Source organism: Hemicordylus capensis, chromosome 4, assembly GCF_027244095.1.
Source record: "Hemicordylus capensis ecotype Gifberg chromosome 4, rHemCap1.1.pri, whole genome shotgun sequence".
NCBI classification, from domain to species: domain Eukaryota; kingdom Metazoa; phylum Chordata; class Lepidosauria; order Squamata; family Cordylidae; genus Hemicordylus; species Hemicordylus capensis.
This window is the reverse complement of record NC_069660.1, coordinates 70,070,988-70,094,981: the sequence shown is the minus strand read 5'-3', so window position 1 is coordinate 70,094,981 and position 23,994 is coordinate 70,070,988. Positions and strand designations below refer to the sequence as shown.

At 43.8% G+C, this 23,994-nt stretch overlaps 1 protein-coding gene across 8 annotated transcripts in view; it reads left to right on the top strand.

Moving 5' to 3' along the window:
* Positions 1-23,994, top strand: part of ATP2B4 (ATPase plasma membrane Ca2+ transporting 4) — a 234,218-nt gene that overhangs the window by 180,485 nt on the left and 29,739 nt on the right. For all 8 annotated transcript variants that reach the window (XM_053250136.1, XM_053250139.1, XM_053250132.1 and 5 more), the window contains 10 exons: positions 616-858; positions 3,045-3,286; positions 10,086-10,320; positions 15,055-15,234; positions 16,082-16,169; positions 16,412-16,518; positions 17,320-17,511; positions 17,922-18,135; positions 22,452-22,663; positions 23,821-23,928. In XM_053250136.1, coding sequence (XP_053106111.1) covers positions 616-858; positions 3,045-3,286; positions 10,086-10,320; positions 15,055-15,234; positions 16,082-16,169; positions 16,412-16,518; positions 17,320-17,511; positions 17,922-18,135; positions 22,452-22,663; positions 23,821-23,928 — 1,821 coding nt within the window. The remainder of the gene's footprint in view (positions 1-615; positions 859-3,044; positions 3,287-10,085; positions 10,321-15,054; positions 15,235-16,081; positions 16,170-16,411; positions 16,519-17,319; positions 17,512-17,921; positions 18,136-22,451; positions 22,664-23,820; positions 23,929-23,994) is intronic.

Below are 23,994 nucleotides of genomic sequence, written 5' to 3'. Positions count from 1 at the left end.
CCACATTTAATCAGAATAGATTCTAGTTCTCTGTCCTGGTTAAATGTGGGTGTGAATGCAGCCAACATAAAGTTAGATTGGAGTTCGCAATGAGAGATATATTGTGTGAAGTTGCAGAGGATAAGAGTCTTTTCTTTGTCATGTATGAGAGAGGTTTTGTATCTGTGTTCCCATGTCTCAGTGGCTAGCATTATATGGAGAAGAGTTTTGCTACATTAAAACTAGGAGAGGCAGATGTATTTACCATGATGCTCAAAAGCTACAAAAACAATGTTGACCTCTACCTAAAAACATTGAATATTTAAAAGTGGAATATCTGTCTAGGTTTGTTACACAGGTATGTGTTCTTTTAAAATTTAATGTCGCCCTTAAGCTGCTTCATTAGAGAGAGATCAGGTTTCAAGATTTTTTTGGTGCAGTCTTCTTTGTAGACTGGAACTCAAAGTTCTTTAGTTAAACAGTTTCCTAATGAGGCAGATTTGTAAGGAGGTCGTGGCCCCTTTTGATTCCCATCCTGCCTCAGGGCATCTCATGTTAGTTCAGTGACCAGGCTGACTATGTGGTGCTGAGTCTCTCTAACCTTTTTCACTAATGGCTGTGTTTTTCCTCACATAGAAAATGATGAAGGATAACAATCTGGTTCGGCACTTGGATGCTTGTGAAACAATGGGCAATGCCACTGCCATCTGCTCAGACAAGACAGGCACTCTCACCATGAACCGTATGACTGTGGTGCAAGCTTATGTGGGCGACACTCACTACCGACAGATCCCTGACCCTGAAGCCATCCTGCCCAAAATCCTGGACCTCATTGTTAATGGTGTCGCAATAAACTCTGCATATACCTCCAAAATCCTGGTGAGCTCCAGTTTAATTCATTGTTAAAGAGCTTGCACCTGCAACCCTTCCTCTAATCAGGAAACAGGGCTTCAATAGGACCATTCATACACTCACTTGGCACAGGATTGTCATTCTCCCTACTTGTAGTTTTGCAATGGTTCAAGCTTTGAGGGTGTTCTCATTCCATCTACTAGGAAGCAGGTTCTATTGAAGAAATCCTTGCATGGACATGGGCTAGAAGACACCTCCCATTTCAACCTACCTAAGCAGTGCAAAGTTGGAGTTTCACTACCTGGCCTATGGGATTGGTTACGGCTGGTCTTCCTTCACAACTTTAGGGCTGGGCAAGAAGAAAGTTGAGGGGGACGGGTAGAAGAAAGAAGCTCCATGTGAACCAGCCCCAGTGCTGTGTTTGACCCTTGGCGAGTCCCCTCCTCCCCTCTGCAGAATGATTGCACTCAGAGCCACATCTCTGGCATCTGGTCAGGCATGGGTTCATTGCCAAAGGGGCCCCACTTGGATTATGATGGTCAGTAGCTGGTTGGCCCCTTACCCTGGCCACTTGAGCTCCCTGGGTTTCCTTAATGCATGCATAAGACATTGTGTGAGTCAGGTGCTCCAGGGATTAAGGCCAGGTATTTTGCCTTTCATGAAAGGGAGAGGTTGTGCTAATCTTGATAGATGCCTTGCTCATAGAACACCATACATATGCAGTAGGGAGAAGCATGCCCACCCATCTCTTTCCATTACAGAACAATCATTCTCAGCTGGGTGAGTGTGTGACCCAGCCTTATCAGCATTCCTACTAATTTGGATCATGTTATCTGAGGAGTGGAAGAGTCGAAATAGATTTAAAGGTGGAACTTTTGGTCTGTGTGCCTCACTCAAGGCAACTGTATACAACATTTATCTCTTTGTTGGGAAAAGGAGTGCGTGATTAATGCCATGAGTGTGTTTTTCAACATAGATTCATGGACTGTGAGCCTGTTGTCTGTAGGCCCCCAGCAGAAAATTTAAAAGCTTTTATCCTTTTTAGAACACCGATTTTCAAAGCAGCAGAACAAAAATAAAATTATTCAAAACATATAGTTTAGAACAGAAGTTACAGATCAGCATATAACATACCATAAAAACAGTAGCTCATATCAAGTTAATGTCTGAGCCAATAACAACGTCTTGGCCTGGAACCTAAAATTTATAAGAGTGTGTGTCAGGTGAGCAGCTCTGGAGAGAGCTTTACAAATTGAGAAGCCACCACTGAAAAGGCCTTTCCCCAGTCACCACTGTCCTAAACTGGGGGTGGAGCGGGACACCCAAAGAAGAGACTCTAGTGAAAATCTTAATGCACAAAAAGGTCTGTGTAGTAGAAGACAGTCCTACAGGTATGCTGGTTCCTATAACGAACCAGCACTTGAAATTGTGCCCAGAATACCCTTTATGTTTTACAAAATGCATACAGTACTATCTTTGAATGCAGAAGTAACCTCTGTTATTGTCCTTTTTAAAAAAAAGTAGCATATTGGATCTTCCCAGAATGTCTAATATATATAAATTTCCCAAATCCCCCCTTGAGGTAGGGAAGTGCTGAACAGATGGTGCCTCTGATCTGGGACTGACAGGCTGAATCCTCAGCTTCCAGTCAGGCTGAGATCAGAAGAGTCCTCTGCTTTGCGAATCTGACAGGTAAGGAAATTCTGCTGCTTTTCCCTTTTCACGGATAGGTACTATGGCCTAAAGAGATTAAGGGTTTGAAATAACACTCATCTAGCTTTTGATTGTTTTTACTTGGTGTCATTTTAACCTTCAAAAATCCTGCTCTTTAATAATTGGCACTCACCCCTGAGAAATCCAAATGTTTTCCATCACATATCATTACATTTTCTGCCAAGGAGCTCAGAAGAGAATACATGTATATTAACCCCACTATGTGATTTAATCCCCACAATAACCCTGTGAGGTAGGTTAGATGGAAGAAGAGTGACTGGTGCAAGGCTACCCAGTTTGCTTGATGGTTAAGTCGAGAATTGAATCCAGGTCTCCCTGACCCAAGTCCAGTCTCTGTCCACTGCATCACATTGGCTTTCAGGGCTGTTTTCCATGCTGTTTTGTGCTTCCCGCCCATCTGGCTCTAATAGGTTTTGTTGATCATGGCTGTTTAGATGTGGTTTATCATGTATTTCTCATGCTTGTCTGGGGATATTCAGCCACCGGAGAAAGAAGGGGGTCTCCCACGTCAAGTTGGGAACAAGACGGAGTGTGCACTTCTGGGCTTTGTGCTGGACCTGAAGCAGGATTATCAAGCAGTCCGAAGTGAGGTGCCTGAGGAAAAGCTCTACAAGGTCTACACCTTCAATTCCGTCCGCAAATCCATGAGCACGGTGCTGAAGAACCCAGATGGGAGCTTCCGCATGTACAGCAAAGGAGCATCTGAGATCATCCTGCGCAAGTAACTAAACTCTCTCTCATAATGCTTTGCTCCTAATGGCTCTGTTGATGCCTCTAGAGATTTTTTCAAACATATTTCTCCATTGTATCTGTGAAGGAGCCAATGAATCCTTTCCCAGGGAGCCTGTATAACATACAAGAGAGTGAGTTCTGTTTGTAAATGGGAACGTTTCCATGAGAAATGGTCAGTCTGTCTTACTGTGCAGCATGGGTCTGTTTCAGACAACAACGTACCAGCCCATGTGTTTAGAAAGGGGACATGCTGAACGAGTCCCAACATCCTTTCAGCATGTCTCCTTATTGTATTGGGGTGGGATGCTCATCTGAATGGCCACTATGCAACCATTCAAATGAACAGCTCACCCCCATAGAATTAAGGGACACAAGAACATAAGAACAGCCCTGCTGGATCAGGCCCAAGGTCTTTCTAGACCAGCATCCTGTTTCACACAGTAGCCCACCAGCTGCCTCTAAGAAGCCCACAGGCAAAATGTGAGGACATGCCCTCTCTCTTGCTGTTGCTCGCCTGCAACTGGTATTTAGAGGCATTTTGCCTCTGAGGCTGGAGGTGACTATCGAGTCACCAGACTAGTAGCAATTGATAGACCTGTCCTCCATGAATTTGTCTGAGCCCCCTTTAAAGCCATCCAAGCTAGTGGCCATCAATCACCAAATCCTGTGGCAGAGAATTCCATAGATTAATTATGTGCTGTGTGAAAAAGTACTTCTTTTTGTTGGTCCTAAAATTCCCAGCCTTCACTTTCAAGGAATGACTCCTGGTTCTAGTGTTGTGAGAGAGGGATAAAAAACATTCTCTGTCCACTCTCTCTACTCCATGCATAACTTTAAACACCTCTATCATAGTTGCCTCTTTTCCAAACTAGAAAGCCCCAGATGCTGTAGCCTTGCCTCATAAGAAAGGTGCTCCAGGCCCTTGATCATTTGGTTGCCCCCTTCTGAACCTTTTCCAGATGTACAGTATCCTCCTTCAGATATGGTGACCAGAACTATATGCAGTACTCCAAATGTGGCCACACCATAAATTTGTACAAGGGCATAATATTAGAATTTTTATTTTCAATCCACTTCCTAATGATCCCTAGCATGAAATTGGCTTTTTTCATGGCTGCCGGGTACTGAGTTGACACTTCCATTGAGCTGATTCCACAACAACCCCAAGATCTCTCTCATGGTCAGTCACTGCCAGCTCAGACCCCATCAGTGTATGTGAAGTTGGGGTTTTCTTTGCCCTAATATGCATCACTTTACATTGAACCCCATTTGCCATTTTGTCACCCACTCACCCAGTTTGGAGAGATCCTGTTGGAACTCCTCACAATCTGTTGTGTATTTCACTAGCCTAAATAATTTAGTGCCATCTGCAAATGTGGCCACTTCACTGCTTACCCCATTTCTAGATCATTTATAAACAACTTAAAGCGCACTGGTCCCAGTTCAGATCCCTGGGGGACCCCACGTCTTACTTCACTCAGTTGTGAAAACTGTCCATTGATTCCTACCCTCTGTTTCCTGTCCTTCAACCGGTTTCCAGTCCACACACGAACCTGTCCCCATGACTGCTAGGTTTCCTCAAGAGCCTTTGGTGGGGAACTTTGTCAAAACCTTTTTGGAAGTCCAAGAATACAAGTATACGTGTTACCACATACTTCCACATGCCAGTTGACATTCTCAAAGAACTCCAAAAGGTTAGTGAGGCAAAACTTGCCCTTGCAGAAGCCATGCTGGTTTCTCCTTCAGCAAGGCCTGTTCTTCTATATGTTTAACAATTTTTGTCCTTAAGTATGCTTTCCATAAATTTACCCAGCACAGAAGTTAAGCTAAGTCATCTGTAGTTTCCCAGATCCCTTTTTGAAAATCTGAGTTACATTAGCTACTTTCCAGGCTTCTGGTACAGAGCCTGATTGTAGGGACAAGTTACATATTTTTGCTAGGAGATCAGCAATTTCACATTTGAGTTCCTTCAGAATGCTTGGGTGGATGCCATGTGGCATCCATACATTTTTAGTTTTTCAAGACAGCTTAGAACATCCTCCCTTGTCTCCTCAAATTGGCTCAGTTCTTCAGCCTCCAAGCCTGAGAAGGTCAGTTCTGGAGCATGTCTATGGTCAGTATCCTCCACCGTGAAGACAAATTCAAAGAACTCATTCAACTTTTATACAATCTCCTTATCCTCCTTAATAATCCCTTTCATCTAAGGGTCCAACCACCTCCCTGGCAGTTATATATTCTGATATATTTAAAGAAATTTTTATTATTCCCCTTGACATTTTTAGCTATATGCTCCTCAAACTCCCTTTTTGCATCCCTTGTCTCATTTCATTTATTTTGGCAGAGTTTGTGTTGCTTTTTATTCTCTTCATTTGGGCAGGACTTCCATTTTATGAAGGAAGACGTCTTCCATTTTATAGCTTCCCTGAGACTACTTTTTAGCTACGCTGGCATCCTTCTGAAATTGATGATACCTTTCCTCCTCCTTGGTATACATTCCAACTGAGCTTCTAGTATTGTGGTTTTAAATACGTTCCATGTTTTCTAGAGTGATTTCTGGAGTCCCCTGCTAACTGAGCAAAGAGGCTCCTTTTCGAAGTGGTGATGCTCTTATATTTAGCAAGGGAAGAGCACATGGCCCCTTCCATCTCCAGCACAGCATGCCTCTAGTGGCTGTTGTTGGTATCAGTCTTATGTTTCTTTTTTAGATTGTGAGCCCTTCATTTTATTTATATCTATGTAAACCTCTTTGGAATCTTTTGTTTGGAAATATTCGTCATATTCATATTTGACCCTCCTAACTTTCCCTTTCAGCTTCCTTTTTTACTAATCTTTTACTAGTCCCCTCATTTTTTTAGAAGTTTCCTCTTCTGAAGTCCAGTGCATCTGTGTTGGACTTCCTTGACAATACTCCACTCACATATAAGCTGAATTGGAACACACTACAGTCAATGTTCCCCCATGGTTCTACAACTCTAACATTTCGCACCAGGTCCTGGGCACCACTCAGGATTAAGTCCAAGGTCGCCTTCTTTCTGGTTGGTTCAGTGACCAACTGTTCTAAGGTACAGTCATTTAGCATGTCTAGAAATTTGGCATCTCTGTAAATACCTGCATGTGAATTTGCCCAGTCTGTGTGAGGTTAATTGAAGTCACCCATTATTACAGCTCTGCCCCTCTTTGACTCCTCTCTGATTTGCTTCTCCAACTCCAGGTCACTCTCAACATTTTGATATGGAGGGCAATAGCATATCCCTAGTAACACATTTCCTTTCAGTGCTCGTATTTACATGCCAGGAGCATCCCTTCCACACAAGATGTCCCACAGTGTTCCCTTTCTAATCACATGAGCCAGTAAGGTATTTTCTGAACCACCCCATGCATAATCTGAAAGAACCTCTTATAACATCTAGTAACATCTACAGAAGTGAAAAGTTACTGGCTGTCTTTATTTGGTTTTCTGGTGTGCTGATTCTCTCAAGTTTGACTGTACATACTTCAGATTCTGCTGAACAGTGAAAATATATTATCCAGAGGCAGGCAAATTGTTAAAGTTAAATTGAGAAAGCCTTCAGAGCTCCAAGGAGGTTGAGAGTCCTCTCTTATTTGCTTTATTGTTGTCTTTGCTTTTCATGGTACTAAATATTTCAAATATTCCAAATAATTTTGGAAATGGGGAAAGGGTGGAAGCTAACAATTCCAATTCCAAAATTATCAAGCTATTCCGAACTGAAGCCATCCCAAACTTCACCTAGTCTTGTAATGGCTTGTTGTTGTGTCTCATCCCTCTCTCGTGCATTCCAAGTTCCTGGTAGGGAAGCTGAAATAGGAAACAGCAGTTGAGATGAATGCTGAGGGCTGTTTCTAACTGTTTTTACACCACCAACAAACTCTGGAAAGTGTCATTTTTTAACTCCTCCTTCCCTACCTCTTCAACTTGGCAAGATTGGACATGAGGAGGAGGAGGGAAACTGGCAGACAAGAGAACTGGTGAGCCACTGGAGGAGCAACCCTAGACTGGCTCACTCTGACGGCCTAAGCTGTTCTCCAGAATTGTCTATCAAAATGATATGAAAGTCCCAGTCTGAAATTCAGTCTGAAAGTCTGAATGAGATGATCAGGTTTAATCCATCACAGTGCTGCACTCTTAGGAGATAGAAGTCTCCTTCTATCTCCTAAGAGATAGGAGTGGCCAGTGGCAAAAACATTTCTGAGGCCAGTGCAAACGTCAAGGAAATGCAAAGCTGAGCACTCCTGAAAGAATGGTAGTCTGTACTGAAGTCTGAAATAGTAAAAGGAACAGAAATCTCTCTAGCCATTTCCATAAACCCTTCATTAATAGGACACCAGAATTAAGGCTCACAAGGGATCAAATACAATCATGGTTTTAAAGGTATGCAATTTTTTCTGTTTTTCTACACAAAATATTAATTGCTTGGATTTCTGCCCAACTGAGTGCACGTGCTTTATTTTCACACACCCATGGTTTCTCAAACTCAGTGGGCCCTCTCTTAATTTTACTCCTTCATGTCCCTATCTAGTTGCTTAGGGCAACAGCTGTTTGATTTTGCAGACCTTTCCTTTTTGATATTTACATGACAAAACTCTGTGCCTTAACTATGCACTTAGTGAAGTTCTTAACTACTGAATGTCTCTGTTTTTTGAAGTGATAGATACTGTACTAATGACACAAGTACTTTCTCGATTCAGGTATATGCAGTGATGTGTGCTACTAAGAAACATTAATTGTCTTGCTTTGAAATTTGCTGGCTTTTGCAATATTTCTTTCCTTTCATTATCTTCCACTGTTTCTCCAATGCATTCTTCCCTTCCCATATTTTCTCCCTTGAAAGTCATACATATCCACCTCCTGCTATCTCTCCCTCCATCCAATTCAGGGTGAGGCCCCTTGCCACAGGTGAGGGACTGAAAATGACTGAAAACCCCATAGTTCACTAAAGCATACCAACATATTAGGGATGTGCACAGAACCGGTGGTTCCGCCAGTCCAATGCCAGTGGGGGTGGCTCTTTAAGGGCGGGGGGGGTGCACTTATCCCTCACGCTGCTTTTCCCACACCGGCACTCCATTAAGTTCCCCAAATCCATGGGGTGGCAGCATACCTCCCTGCCACCTCTTCCCCCGTTGTTGGCCGAAAATAAGCAAGTACCACAATGTGCGTGCGTGACGTGCGACATGCACGCATGGCATGCGCATGCACACACGGTACTTGCTTATTTCCGGCCAACAGCAGGGGAAGGGGCGGCAGGGAAGTACTCTGCTGCCCCATGGATTTGGGAAACTTAACGGAGCACCGGCAGGGGAAAAGCGGCAGGAGGAGTAAGTGCACCCTCCCCCGCCCTTAAAGAGCCACTCCCACCAGCGTCAGACGGCAGCTCCACGGTTTCGTGCACATCCCTACAACATACGCCTGTTCAGTTCCCATCTCTTTTCTGAGTCTTGAACAGATGTTGCCCATATATTTCCAAGCTTTCACCTCAACCAAGGGGGGTAGAAGTTTGCTGCTTTAAAAAAAAAATATTTAGACAAAATATACATTGAAATACATCTTAGAATTAATAACACTACAATACCATATCACTCCCAATAATTAACATACACATACAATGTGATTTTTTTTTAAAAAAATGTTCCAATCAAGCTTCCATACAGAGAAAGGGGGAAAGAGAGATAACATATGGGGTAGGACTATTCAGCCTACTTGGTTTTCATTTTCTCTTGGCTAGATGACCATCTTTAAAGTAACCATATAATTATTTCTTATGCTATTGACAATATTGTTTCCCTCAAATTTTCTTGACTGTACTTATTATTCCAAAACCTTCTAAACTTATTCCACTCACTTTCAGATATAGTAATAGGTTTAACTTCCCCATTTTTTATTTTAACAAGTGCATTTATATTCTCCATAAGCATAGCCTACCATATCCCTATGCCACTCCTCAGTGCTTGGCAAACTACTTGACTTCCAATATTTGGCTATCAGTAGTTTTGCTGCTACCAAACAGTTACCCACAATTCTTCTATTTACTTTTTTTACTGAGCTTCTCAAATCCATTAAAAGTAAACATTGGGGTTTACAGCCTAATCTCCTGTGATTTTGAATATACTTTGTATTGCACGTGGCCAAAACTTTTTGACTGCCTTGCAGCCCCACCCCATATATGAAGAAATCCTGCCTGATGCAATTGGCTTTTAAAAATTAATTTTTAAAATGTGCAGAGCCTCAGTAACCTGCCAGAAACAAAGCAGATTGGGATCAGCTTTCGCAGTTTACACGAGCAAAATGCACACTACTATATATCTGGGTGCCGCTGACTGTGTTAATGCAGATGCTTGCTACAGTTCAGCATGCCTTTAACTGAATTTCCTGCACTGTTCTCACTGAGCGAGAAGTTAAAGTAAGAAGCAAGCAGGGGTATGGACTCCTCTTTGAAGAAGGGAACATACCTCTTCACATGAATTGTTTATGTGAGAGTTAGCATAGAACAGGTAACTCTGCCTTTTCGCAGGGCACCTCTTTGTTCTACAGAGAGAGAGTGACTGAGCAGAGGAGAGGGTAACACTTTGATATCCTACATTACTTCGTTGAAAGTGATCCTCCTTGTAAAGAGAAAATGAATACTCAGCTCCTGTCTGTAAAGAGTATGGGATTTGTACAGTAGCTCCTCTGATTCATCCTGTAGCAGTACCTAAAGCTCTTTGCCTTTGCTTGTGTGAACACAGCCTCTGAAATACATGCTCACGCCTTTGCCTTTGCCTTGCTGCAGATGCACAAAAATCTTGGACAAGAATGGGGATCCCCGAATATTCAAGCTGAAGGATCGAGATGAGATGGTGAAAAAAGTGATTGAGCCAATGGCATGTCAAGGGTTGCGTACCATTTGTCTGGCCTATCGGGATTTCCCTGCTGGTGTTGAGCCTGACTGGGACACTGAAAATGAGATCCTGTCTGACCTTACCTGCATCACTGTGGTTGGCATTGAGGACCCTGTGCGGCCGGAGGTACCAGGATGGCTCTCCTTTTATTTTCCCTGAGCACCCATCCAGCATAGTGGTGTTACATCCCCTCTTTCATCTCTGATCATGTTCCCATTCTCTTCCTTCATATTGATTCCCATTTTGTCCCTGCTGTTTCTAGATTCCTTTCCCTTACCACCTCCATCACCCTTTCAGCTTTTGTCACCCTCGACATCTTCTGATGATTTTATCTTTGATCTGATCTGTTCCAAATAATACTTTGTTTGATTTGCTAACTGAGATCTTGCTCACCTAAATGGTTTAGGACCAGTCTACCCAAAAAACCCATCTTCTCCTATACGTTCCTGCCCATGCTTTAAAGTCAGCTTCAGAAGCTCTTCTCTGAGGGTCATCACCTCCAATGGTGCAACAGCTATCAGGGAGAGAGCCTTTTCAGTAGTGGCCCCCGTCTGTGGAATGCCCTCCTTTGGGAGACCCACCTGGTGACTTCCTTATATACTTTTAGGTAACCAGCAAAAGCCACTTTGTTCTGTCAGGCATTCGGCCTGTAATTCTGGTGTTTATATTGGTTTTTGCTGGCCCTTTACTGGCTTGATCAGTTTTCTTGGGTCTTTTATTGTTTTTAGGGGTTTTTTTTAATGGGTGTGTTCTTTAATTTGTATTATTGTTTTAGATCTGATTTTAACGTTGACTTTTGTAAAAATTGTAAACTGCCCCACGGTATTGTCAGTTGAGCAGCAGACACAAATGAATGAATGAATGAATCCCCTCTCTGACTACAATTTTCCCACTTCATCTTTAATTCTCTTTATATACCTTCCTTACTTGGATTACCTCATGTGCCTTTCAGTATATTGGACTTCTTAAACCTTTACTTCCAACCTCCCATTGTCTCTTCCTTTTTTTCTCCCCCCCCCCACCCCAACCCTTTTCTTTTTTCTTTGATTCCACTTTTACGTCTTTCAGTTCTGACCTCTGCTGCCCTTGTATTTCTTGCACTTCAGTCTCATGGGTCTATCTGACCTACTGATATTCAGACCTGACATTTCCCTGCTTGTGCTCTTGTGCCTTTTGAGGAAGTCTCATGAACTTCCTGACTAACACCATTGTAATGTGGTCCCTCCAGCCTTCTGCCCCGGTCTCTCCTGCCCTCCCTCCTGCCCCAGTCTTCTCAGCTTTTCATCCTCGGCCGCCAGCAGCGCTTTTCTTCCTGGCCGAGCACAGCTCCACCGCCTGCCTAGCCAGGCTGCTCTTGGCGGCGTGGCTCTACCGCCACCCACTGCCTCCTCTTCCTGGTAGCCCAGCCACCTCCCCGGGCCGGGCCGGGCCACCGCCTCCATTACCGTGGTCGGAACTCTCGTGCGACCTTTTGAGAGTTCCGCCGCGAAGAGCCTGACACGCATCCCCACAGTCGGCTAAGATAATAATATAGATGATGATAAAAAGATGTTCCCTGTCCTCAAAGGGCTCACCGTCTAAAAAAATGCACAAAAGAGATACCAGCAACAGCCACTGGAAGGATGCTGTGCTGGGGTTGAATAATGCCAGTTGCTCTCCCCCTACTACTAAATTATAAAAGAATCACCACTTTGAAAAGTGCCTCTTTATCCATTTAGAAGGCTGACTCTCAATCTACAGTCAATAGCCATGTTGAGGATGTTTCCAGATTCTGTATGGGGCAGGATCCCCATGAGTTTGATAATATGATTTACAGCTCCTTTCCTCGCTGATTCACCCATGCCTTTTGGCAGCAGCAAAGCAGTGAGAAAGTCAACAGGTGCAGCTTTCCCCCTCATAGGTTTGCAGTAGTCGCAAAAAGGCTGTACTGGTTGAATTTCACTCTTTCATCCAGCTATTAAAGGTAGTGGGAATCTGACAGGAAAGGAGTCAGCAGCCATTTTCAAGGACAGAGCACTTTGGCAGGTGCTGGTTCCCCTGACCTAGTGCTGCAGTGTTAGGGGACATGGCAGATGCCAAAATTAAAGGGCACAGGAGCTGTGTCCCATACCAAATATGGCAACTTTAATTTATAAATTTCATACAGAAGCAAGAGCAGAAATTTTGACAGATAATGAAGGTTACGGAGGGATGAGAGGAATTTATTATTAGCCAGCTGCCACCACTGCCTCCCACTACGCCTCCCTACCTCCCACACTCTGTTTTCTCTCACAACTTACTACAGGGGTGACAGGCAGACAGCTGACCTAACGCAATAAGCCCTCCCATGTCTACCTCTTGATTACATTTTGGAGTTGGCCCCCTGCACATGTCTTTCCTTAATTAGATGTTGAAGTATCTGGGGCTGGGAATGGCTTCACAGATGCCCTGCGTGTGTTCGCTCTGGTGGCTGTGATTCAATTTGCTGATTCCTTGGTAATGTCTCCTTCCCTCCCTGCTCAGGCTTGTTCTGTGTGAGATGAACCTATTAGAGCAGTGACGCACCAATGCAGTCAACAATGCAGGGCAAGGCAAGAGGCTGACCTGCTGCTACCAAGTCATTCCATAGCATGAGAGTGGTAAAAAAAAAATTCCCCGTCTCCCACCCACCCACGCAGCAGAGGTTTGCAGGCAGCGCTGCATCTTTTCAGGGAGGCAACAAGGTTATAGCTCCCAAGAGGCAAGAGAAGTGCCTGTTCCTGAACGAACTTGCCCAGTACCAACTTGCTGTCTGGGCTATGAGTGTGCTGGGAAGTTATGGCTGGTTCCAGCTCCCGGCATGTGTATGTTGCACGTGGATTTCATGCACTTTCTTCTGCAGTCGTTAACTTCTGAGTAGAAAATTTATAAAATATGCAGTAGCCTTTCTCAGCACAGAAGGGGCAGTGAGGGACGATGGAGATGAACATGCAGGTGTGTTCATTTGCTTTTAGGTTACTTCTCTTATTTCTTTAATACATTTATATTTTTTGTTTGTTTATTTATTTATTTGCCACATTTATATACCCCCCTATATAAAATCTCAGGGTGGTTTACAATTTAAACAAACAGCAAACAGCCAGTAAATAATAAGAATCATATAAAACAGATTTAAATTACCACAAATAAAACTTTAAAATGTAATCAACTAAAAGCATGATAAAACAGGTGTGTTTTCAAAAGTCATTTAAAAATGACTGATATCTACAACCTATAACAAAAGTCTCAAGACAGTTCACAATCAAATAAAACATCCCAAAATTTGAAAACAGATCTTTAAAATATATACAAATTTCAGTTTAAAACAATTAAACAATTAAAATTCAACTAGAACCCTGTCTGAACAGGTGTGTCTTCGATAGTTTCCTAGCAGCCATCAGGGACAGAGCAGCTCTTCTTTCAAGAGGAAGTGCATTCCACAACCCTGAAGTGACTATACAAAAGGCTTTGCCTCTGGGTTGCTACCGGAGGAACTGGCAGCACCCTCAGATTAACATATATTTCACGATATATGTCTCTTAACAAGTTTACCAAATGTAAGGCAGTATCTTATTTCTTGTCATAATCCTTTAACATTTAAATACACTTGTGAAAAACAAGTCTGTTTGTGGGGTGGTGACAGATCTACTCAGTTATTAGTTACAGCAGGACAGAGTGGAGGTAGGGAGCAATCCCGTGGTCTTGTCAAGCAGAAGGAAGCAGGAGTGGGCAATTTCTGAGCCAAATGTCTGATACAGCCTGGCTGCCTGTTACATTGCCTGTGCTGCCATTTCTGAGTAACCATCTGCAGTCTGCAGCAGATCATGCTATCAGTAAGTCCAATGGTAAGTCCTCCTACTTCTGAGAGGAAGCATCTGCCTTGCCGTACTGTGATGTCACATCAACACTCAGTGCGGGCAAAAATCACATTAAAATGATGACAGACATACCTGTTGGGATTTCAGCCTCACTGTTGCCTCACTGTTCCTCCCAACAAAGGGAAATGCCTGGTACCAATTTGCCAATGTCAGACATACGGGTTACAAGCTTCATATTAGGTTCTCAGGGCAACCCAGAATGCCCTCCTTTTTAAAGATTGCCATCTAAAGACAGTTGTGGTAAATTGTCTAGAGCATTTTGTTGTGGTTGTTGTTGTTATCTAGCTGCCTTGGAAGTCCAGTTGTGCATGAAGTTTTAAACAAATAAACATAATAAATAATAATTGGTGGGAAAGTAGAAAATAGGCATATGTCTCTGGAATCGGACCATTGGTTCATCTAGGTCATTATTGTCTGCGCTGACTGGCAGCAGCTCTCCATAGTTTCAGGCAGAAATCTTTCCAGCCCTACCTGGAGAGGCCAGGGATTGAACCCAGGATTTCCTGCATGCAAAGCAGATGCTCTATCACTGAGTTACAGCCCCATCCCTAAGCAAGTTGTAGCCCCAGTAATGATCAGGTATGTGGATGGAGTCATCTGTTTCCAGTGCAGAAAGACAAAGATCCAAAGGGTCAGAGGTAGATGATCAAAGGTAGACTTGCAGTCAGGCTCCAGGAGAGGAGGGACAGGCTGAGTGAGGGCACAGGATAACGAGTCTATTCAACAGATTCTCCCAGCAACAGTTTGCTCAAACGAAGGAGCTAGTTTAGAGGTCAGGGCTTTCTATGGCCTGGTGTGTCCAAATTAGCCTGTGGGGTAAGCTGACAGTATTCAGGGTAGTCCTGCAGTCTAGAGGCCCCAAGCTTTGGAACATAGAACTTGGTCTGCTGGATTTGCAAAGGATTTACAAAAGAGTACAGGAGGTACTTGTCTCACAATCACATTGCCCAGCTTACTGACTCGGCATCACATTGGTTTCCAACAGGTGCCTGAGGCCATCCAGAAGTGCCAGCGTGCTGGTATTACCGTCCGGATGGTTACTGGTGACAACATCAACACAGCACGTGCCATCGCAACTAAATGTGGGATCTTGCTGCCTGGGGAGGACTTCCTGTGCCTGGAAGGAAAGGAATTCAATCGGCTCATTCGCAATGAGAAGGGAGAGGTTAGATGAGTAATGAACTTAGGGAAGAGGGTGGGGTAGAAGCCACCTGGGGTCCTGCTGATTTATCCAGATGACCACTCCTCACTCAGTTCCTTCTGAAACATGCCTTGTTCTCTGTAGTGCATTCATACCGTAATCTCTGGGAAATCATGAGTTTGTTCACAGTGGCTTGGTCTCCTGGAATGGGGGCATTCAGCACTGAAGCACAGGCTTGTCAGGGTTAGAATGCAGCTGCAGAAAGTGGTTCTCTCTCCGCTGCCCCATCCGGTTTCAACCTTGCGGGTATTTGTTATGGCCTGTTACATTGGAGCTGATCCGACCCCAACCATATGCTGCTGACTTACAAATATGTTAGCCAGAGAAAGCTTGCTACTTTTGCCAAGCAGATCTCTGGTGCTGTGTGGAATCCATATTTTTTATTTTATTTTATTTTATTTACATTTTATATCCTGCTCTTCCTCCAAGGAGCCCAGAGCAGTGTACTACCTACTTAAGTTTCTCCTCACAACAACCCTGTGAAGTAGGTTAGGCTGAGAGATTGGCCCAGAGTCACCCAGCAAGTATCATGGCTGAGTGGGGATTTGAACTCGGGTCTCCCAGTCCTAGTCCAGCACTCAAACCACTACACCACATTGGTACTGTTTCCAATGATAGAATGTTTCCACTGACAGAATGGTTTGTCTCTAGCTGAAGTTCTGATTCTGCCATCAGGCGACATTACCTTATCCTTAGTTACTCGCATCTCCCATATCAGTTTTCAGAAGTTTTGTTCTGGTAGGGGGAAATGAAATCTCAAGCCCGTGTTTAGGGTCAACCTGCTTTGTGTTTTCATGGTTTTACCCCTCAGGTGGAACAAGAACAACTGGATAAGATCTGGCCCAAGCTCCGAGTCTTGGCTCGTTCTTCCCCCACTGATAAACACACACTTGTGAAAGGTAAGGTCAATGGAGCAGGAGGCACTTGCTCTCCAAGAAAATGTCTTTAGGGAAGCAAAGGGAGGAAAGATCAGGGGCAATGGAGCCGCCTTTGGTAACTGGGGATGCTTCCGTAGTGCGAAGCAGACCATTTGGAGGAAGCCACTGCGTTTCTGTAGCTGAAGCTACTGAGATGCATTTCAGCTGAATACTTTGCCGGTATCTTTATGCTGACATTTGTGCTCTTTTAACTTGTCTTTCAGGAATTATCGACAGCACCGTTGGAGAACGGAGGCAGGTGGTTGCTGTGACTGGGGATGGCACCAATGACGGTCCAGCCTTGAAGAAAGCAGATGTGGGATTTGCTATGGTATGGGCTGTCATTCTGCAGGACTGTGTTGCAAACAAAAAGCAGCAGCAGCAGGATGTGGGGAATGTGATTTGTCTGTGTGTGCCATGGCATCGTGGAGTTGATAAATACTGGCTTAAGAGGCTGGGGAACGGAGGGTGTGTGTGTCTGTTAAAGCTCTATTTTTATTCTGCTCTATTTTCTATTTCAGTTTTTGCACTTTGCAGAAGTCAGGAATGTTACAGCTCAGGACAGAATCTCACAGTCCCTGGGCTCAGTAGGACACAGCAGGCAAGCATTAGGGAAAATTGGCCACCGCAGGGTACCTGCTTAATGCTTTTGAAGCTTGCTGGGATTGTGCTGGCAGTGGCAGATTCTGTAGAAATGGACTGCCACCATGTGTCTGTAACTGAGTTGTGCGATAAGTCTAGTCTGCTCTTGCTCCTTGATCTGCTGCTGTGGTCCCTCACTGAGGAGGAGGAGACTGAGCAGAGAGTTACTGTCTATCATAACTCTCATCATTTCATCACAGTTTGGGGTTTGCAAGGGGCAAAAAACCTAAATCAAAATAATGTGTATAGGCTGGGTGATTAATTTATCAAATGCCAATTGTGCTTACTGCATGCAGAGCAACTGGCACTTCCAGACTTGGGGAAAATGGGTAAGAGTGCCTATAAGTCCTGCTGCAATGATGTGGACCACATCTGAAATAGGGTGATATTTGCCATTTGATGCAAGCATAAATCTGTGGAGAATTTCTGAAGCAGCCCCCAAAGTAGTCTTGATGTCGCGTTAGTGACTGACCATTCTTCCCTCCTTCAGGGCATTGCTGGCACAGATGTGGCTAAAGAGGCCTCGGATATCATTTTGACAGATGACAACTTCACAAGCATTGTCAAGGCAGTGATGTGGGGCCGCAACGTGTATGACAGCATCTCCAAATTTCTTCAGTTCCAGCTAACAGTCAACGTAGTGGCTGTGATTGTGGCCTTCACGGGTGCTTGCATCACACAGGTATTGTTCTGTGTCAGAGGGATTTTCTTTATGGGCTAGTGCAGGAGGTTCCCAACCTTGGGTGCTCAGAAGTGGTTGGACTACAACTCCCATCATCCCCAGATCATTGTGACTGGAGGTGATGAAAGCTGTAGTCCTACCGACATCAGGGACCCAAGGTTGGGCACCCCTAGGCTAGAGGCTGGAAGTGCCATAGGGTGGATGAAAATCTAGTGTTTTGGATTCTGTTCCTAGCTCTTCTACTTAGACATAACTTTGGACTTTACTAAAAATTGAGTATCATGGAAACACAGAGTTGGGGGAGGGCCTTGTAGGCCATCTAGTCCAACGCCTTGTTTGATGCAGGGAATCCAGAGCTATCCCTGTTTGGAATGTGCATACTTTGCTGAGGAATTCTTCTCCCTTTGCAGGACTCTCCTCTGAAGGCTGTCCAGATGTTGTGGGTAAACTTGATCATGGATACCTTTGCCTCATTAGCCCTTGCTACAGAACCCCCATCAGAGTCTTTGCTCTTGCGTAAGCCTTATGGCCGCAACAAGCCACTCATTTCCCGCACCATGATGAAGAACATCCTGGGGCATGCTGTATACCAGCTCACCATTATCTTCACACTGCTCTTTGCTGGTGAGTGTCATAAGATGTCCCTTTGAGTGCCAGTGAATAGAACCACAGGGCTTGAACTTGGAAGTCTTAGTTCTGCTCTCTGTTATACCTTTGCTTGTATACTAGTTGTTTAAGACACACTTCTGTGGCAGCTCTTAACTAGAGGTGTGCACAGAATGGGTTTTGTGTTCCATTTTGAGCTCAGAATGGAACGCAAAATGGCCCGAACATTCTGACCAAAACACTGAGGGTGACCCAGTGTTTCGATGGAACAAGCCTCATTCTGGCTGGAACGTTCCAAATGTCCAGCTTAAAAAACCCCCCAAAAAGACAGTGTTAGTGAGGGCTCAGGGTGGAGGGTGGTGAGAGGTACCCTTTAACATTAAAGTAATCAAAGCTCTCTCCTACAGGTACCATCCTTTAACCTTAAAATAATTGGAAGCTCTCTCTTAGGAACATAGGAACATGGTTTCTTTCACTTTACCTGTAACAGAGAGCTTTGATTACTTTAATGTAAAAGATACTTCTCACTGCTCCCCTCCCCAGCGCTGCCCTGACTGTCTTAAATGTTTGGGTTTTTTCAAAGCTGGAGCACATAAAATATTCCAGCTGGAACGGGCTTGTTCTATTCCAAGCTCAGAACAGGACCCCCTTGTTAGGGGTCCAAGCTCGGAACACTTCTGTTTTCTGTTCCAAGCTCGGAACACTTGAAATGGCCCATTCTCAGCTCGTAACATTCTGCACGTCTCTACTCTCAACTGAGTGGTTAATGAGAACCATACAGAAAGGGTCCCTTTTCAAAGACACTTTCTTTCCCCATATTTTGATTCAATGAAACTGGTCAGGCAGACTGTACAGCCAGTGTAGAAACCTGACTTATCCACTTCTATGGTATTGCTTTCCAGGAACAAATTTAGGGACTTAGCAAACTCCAAGCACCTCCCTATGTGATACTGCAGTGTTCAGAGGTACAGCCAGCATGCTTCTGGTTCGTTTCAAACAGCCCATGTGGGTGTCCCAATTGCCGTTCTGTGACAGTGTCCCCATCTGTGCCTCTGAAGAAATGCCTCATTTTGAAAGGCAATTGGCAATTATCAATGAAAAACAGTAGGCATTATTGTTAACACCACACAGTTTTTCTGCTTCTATACCCTCTTGGAAAAAAGCCGAGGAAGTCAGTGCTACTACAGTATTATTCCCTAGAGGTGTAGATTATCCTCCCTCCCCTGCTTTATACCAATGTATGCTACTAATTGCTCAACTCGCAGAGCTTAACTCTAGAATTCAGCTTTAGAATTTGTTGGCTTGGTCCCCTAAAGTATTAGTCAAAATGATAAGTATCAGTGCCATTGGTCTCTATGAGGTTATATCAATCCTGCAAATTACTTAGCATAATATTTTCAAAATGTAACCCAGGAAGAAAATTCTCAAAATTAAATATGTAAAAATATATGTATTTATTTTTCCATTTGTGGGCAGGGGACAAGAGTATTTATGGAAGACTAGGAGACTTGGGGAAATCGGAAATTAAATCTCAAGTGTAGCCAGTGGTGGTTCTGTGGTTCCAGAGTTTTTGTTCTTGGCTTCTTGTGTGAAACATAAAACATTTTCAAGTGAGCAGCCCTGTTTAGTTTTTAATAGAAGTTAAATCTGGCTAATAGAAGTTAAATCTAGATCTGGCTTAGGAGCCAGTTCATGCTTGTTTAAACATAACTCTTCAGCTTAAATTCAGCAATGGCAGAGGAAATCTCTGGACTGCTGCATTTTTTCCTAACAGACTTTGTGTCTTTAACAATAGGCAAAAATTCCACAAGCACCGTTTTCTCCAACATAAAAATGCAGTGATGAAGAATGTTGCATCTGTTGAATTTCTGCTTGTCATTGTTATGTGGAGTTGGGTTCCCCCTCCCCATCCACCAGAGCGTTAAATGGAGGAAGACACTTGGAGGCCTGATATTATTTTGACATTAATGTATATAACTTTTATTAAAGCAAGGGTTGCACAAAGGTAAACATATTCAGCATTGGCAGCAGTGATAAATGATAATGATGGCAAAAAACATAGTAGCAGCAACAAAGACAAAAATCACGTTTCAGTAACAAGACTTAATTATGTATCCAATTCACTCACACATGTATACTTATTCTAACTAACTTTGGAGTTTGCCAGACTCCAATAATTAGTTGGTGCTTGGGCTTAGTTAGGACAAAGAAGTGTGGTGCATACACATCCTGGTTCTAGATGGAGGCTTCTCCGCTTTAGCTCTCCCAAAGGGTGTCCTTTATAGTCAAACTTCAAAGGAGACGTCTTCCTGGCATAATCTTCTCCTGATCACCCCACTTCTGGAGGTTGGGGAGAAAAGACCTGGTTACTCAGCATGCTGGAAAGTCCCCAAGGTTTCATCAGGGTCAGGTTGGTCCCATGAGGTCAGGCTTTCACTGCCTGCCATCTCAGGAGTCTCTTAGTACATGTATCTTTCCAGGAGATGAGTTGCCTTGCTCTTTGGGATGTAGATCTTTGTTCTGCCTGTCTCTGTCTTCACCTAGTAACCTATTTTCCTGACTATAGCACTTAGCAATAGCAATAGCACTTACATTTATATACCGCTCTATAGCTGGAAGCTCTCTAAGCGGTTTACAATGATTTAGCATATTGCCCCCCAACATTCTGGGTACTCATTTTACCGACCTCGGAAGGATGGAAGGCTGACTATGTCATCCTTACTCTACACACACACACACACACACACTTGATCAATAGCAAAAGTAAACATTAGGCTACTATGACATCTAAGTTGAACTGTGTCATGCTTGAGTAAACAGTTGATGTGGCATCTGGATTGCAGCAAACCTCATGCCTCTGATTTTTGAGGCCTAAAGCAAATCCTTTCCATGACTATTACTGGGGTTCAGATTTTCTAACCCCCTCTAAGCACAACATCACAGGCTTGCAACGATCTCTCTCAACTGCGCAGGCACGCCTCACAATTAGCAAGAGACGCTGGGCTCAACGGACAGGCCCAGTGGTTGCTCCGGCCTCTGCCACCAGGGGCGGGGAGAACTGCTCAGCTCACGGCCCTGCAGCAACCCCTTAGCCGCATGGCAGCTGAAATTAAGAAAAGATTGGAGGTTCAGCACAGCAGGAGGCCCCCAAAAGTAGGGGGGGGCCTCATGGTGGGGGCGGTCCAGGCGCCAAAATTACCTAGGTGCACCCCTGTTAATGCCTTGGACAAGTAACTTGCTTCTAGGAAATTGAATCCACTTAATTTGCCTCTTTGCTTCCCCTTTTTGGCTTGCCCTGTGGGTTTGTTCCTTTAAAGGTGGTTTTGTATTTTCTGGGTTCCTTCAAATGGTGTGCCTAAATGTGGACAGGGTCACCCAAAAGGTACTTTGCACTTCTGTTGTCTTCAGCCTCATGGAGGGAACTGCCTATTTTTTATTTTTTATTTTTATGTGTCTGATTTATATAATTCAGAGAATGATGCTTGAGACTTTGCAGAATTCAGAATTCTCTTGGCAAGAATCAGGCTGGAAACGTGAAGTGAGGACTGGCGGGCCCTGAAGAGGTGCTGAGGTGGGGGCAGGATAGGGAACGGAGCTGAATATAGACATCCCACTTTCTGGATGCACTGCCTAAGGCATTCTTTGAAAAGGCCGGCCCAAGGTTTTTTATCCATTTAAATTTCAGCCTCCTTTCTCCCCACCCCCATGGGTTTTATAATGTCTTACATTTAATGATCAATAGTGGACCAGGATAGTATTTTCTTAAGTTCATTTTAATGGCACTTCTTTACTTCCTCAACTGTGTCTATGCCCTGGGCAACAGCGAGAGATCAGAAGGCTCTTGATTATGTCCCCTAGAATACACAGGATATTACCCGGCCAATGAGCTTTGTGCATCTCTCCAAAAGTATAGGCAGCAGCTCTCTCCGAGATACAGAGCAGAGGCAGGCAATCCCCTAAATGTTGCACCCCCTAGTTACTGCCTGTTTTGCTTCTATGGTTGAGCTTTTGATGACCTATTCTCTACATTGACTAATGCCACCTATCATTTTTCTGTATCCATGAGGGCTTGAAACTTATCTTAGTGTTTTTTTTAAAGAATGAAAGCTGAAATTCTCAGGAAGCCAAATTTGGCACCAGAGGAAATATTCTGTGTTGTTTAGACCATGAGCCAAACCAGAGAATGCAAGATGCTCTGGCTCTTAGCTCTGCTTTGGTGGGGCGAGGTGGGGCGGGGCTGTGTTCTACATTGCATTCTGTACTTGCATTACAAACACTAGTGCTTCCAGAGGTGAAGGGACATTTCTCTCTCTCTTGAAACTCTTTTCTGATAGGTGAGAAGTTTTTTGATATCGACAGTGGTCGGAATGTCCCCCTCCACTCCCCACCCACTGAGCACTACACCATCGTCTTCAACACTTTTGTCATGATGCAGCTTTTCAATGAGATCAATGCTCGCAAGATCCATGGTGAGAGGAATGTCTTTGAGGCCATTTTCCGGAACCCCATCTTCTGCACTGTGGTGCTGGGAACATTTGTTGCCCAGGTAAATGAAATGGGCTGAGAGTGGGGTGGGAAACAGGAAAATTCAGAGTGATTAAAAACTGGAGGAGAGGAAAGATTGTGAAATGAAGGACTGTCGGAAGTGCTTGCCTGTCACGTACTCCTTACTGTGACCTTGACAAAGTGCTATAATTTCTTATAGGATTGACAGCACTTTCTTCTTCACAAGAATGACAATATACTTATATAACCTTAATGGCAAAGAAGGAAATTGTGTGCACCTATAATTTAGTGCAAGGTCTTCTGGGTTGGAAGGGTAATGCAAAATGTTCCAACTTTTAGCTTGTCAGCCTTCCAGTTGCTGAGGTTAACAATCGCCAGCATTTCTACATGCTAACCTTATCCTGAAGTCCCAAACTGTGTGATGAATATAAGTTGCTGCTCAGGGTGTCCACTTAGTACTCATTTAAAGTTAACAGCATTTGATGAAGGCTTAACCACAATATTCTCCATCAAGGATAATTAAGAAATATCTAGGTGTGTGGTACAGATGTCTTGGTTCACTGAAATCCCTTTTCTACATGACCCTAAGGGTGAATTCCTCCATGCGTCTACCATGTATTGGCTTTCATTATGCACAAGAGGGAAACTTCTGCCCCTCTTGTGCATGGATGGGTCTGTGGACTGTGTGGGTTTGTGTTATGGAGAACCAAAAAATGCAACCAAAAACACTGCTGAGGCTGATTTTAGTGACATTCAACAACTCATTCTTAAATCATCAGATATGCATATTAATGAATGTCTGCGATGAAAATAGTCCCATGCATAATTAAAGATATTTTGCACATGGGAGTTGCATGTAGGAATCCACCCTTATTTGAAAGGGTACCGCCAGTACATTGTTGAGAGTTCCCTTTGCCATTTTAAAATATCAAAGGGCACTTTCTTACATGATGTGTGGAATGGAAGTTCCCCTGTGAGTTCCTGGACTGAATCTGAAAAATATCTTGTGTCTGTCTTCCATCCGTTGCCCAAAGCATAACAAGACATGCACAAATCTAATTAACTAGAATGTGCCTTGCAAGTTATTGCCCTGAATGGTTTGCATGCTTGAGTTACATAAAGAATAAGTAAAATATACTACTTCAGAACACCACAGTCTTGCAAAGGGCTACCTGGCTGTGCTTTCTTGTGCTGCAGATCATCATCGTGGAATTTGGTGGGAAGCCATTCAGCTGCTCCGGGCTCACCTTGAGTCAGTGGTTCTGGTGTATTTTCATTGGTGTCGGTGAACTGCTTTGGGGACAGGTGAGAACTAGAACAGGCCATGCCCTCATGCAATGCAAGCAATTTGTTCCAATTCCTACATGTTGT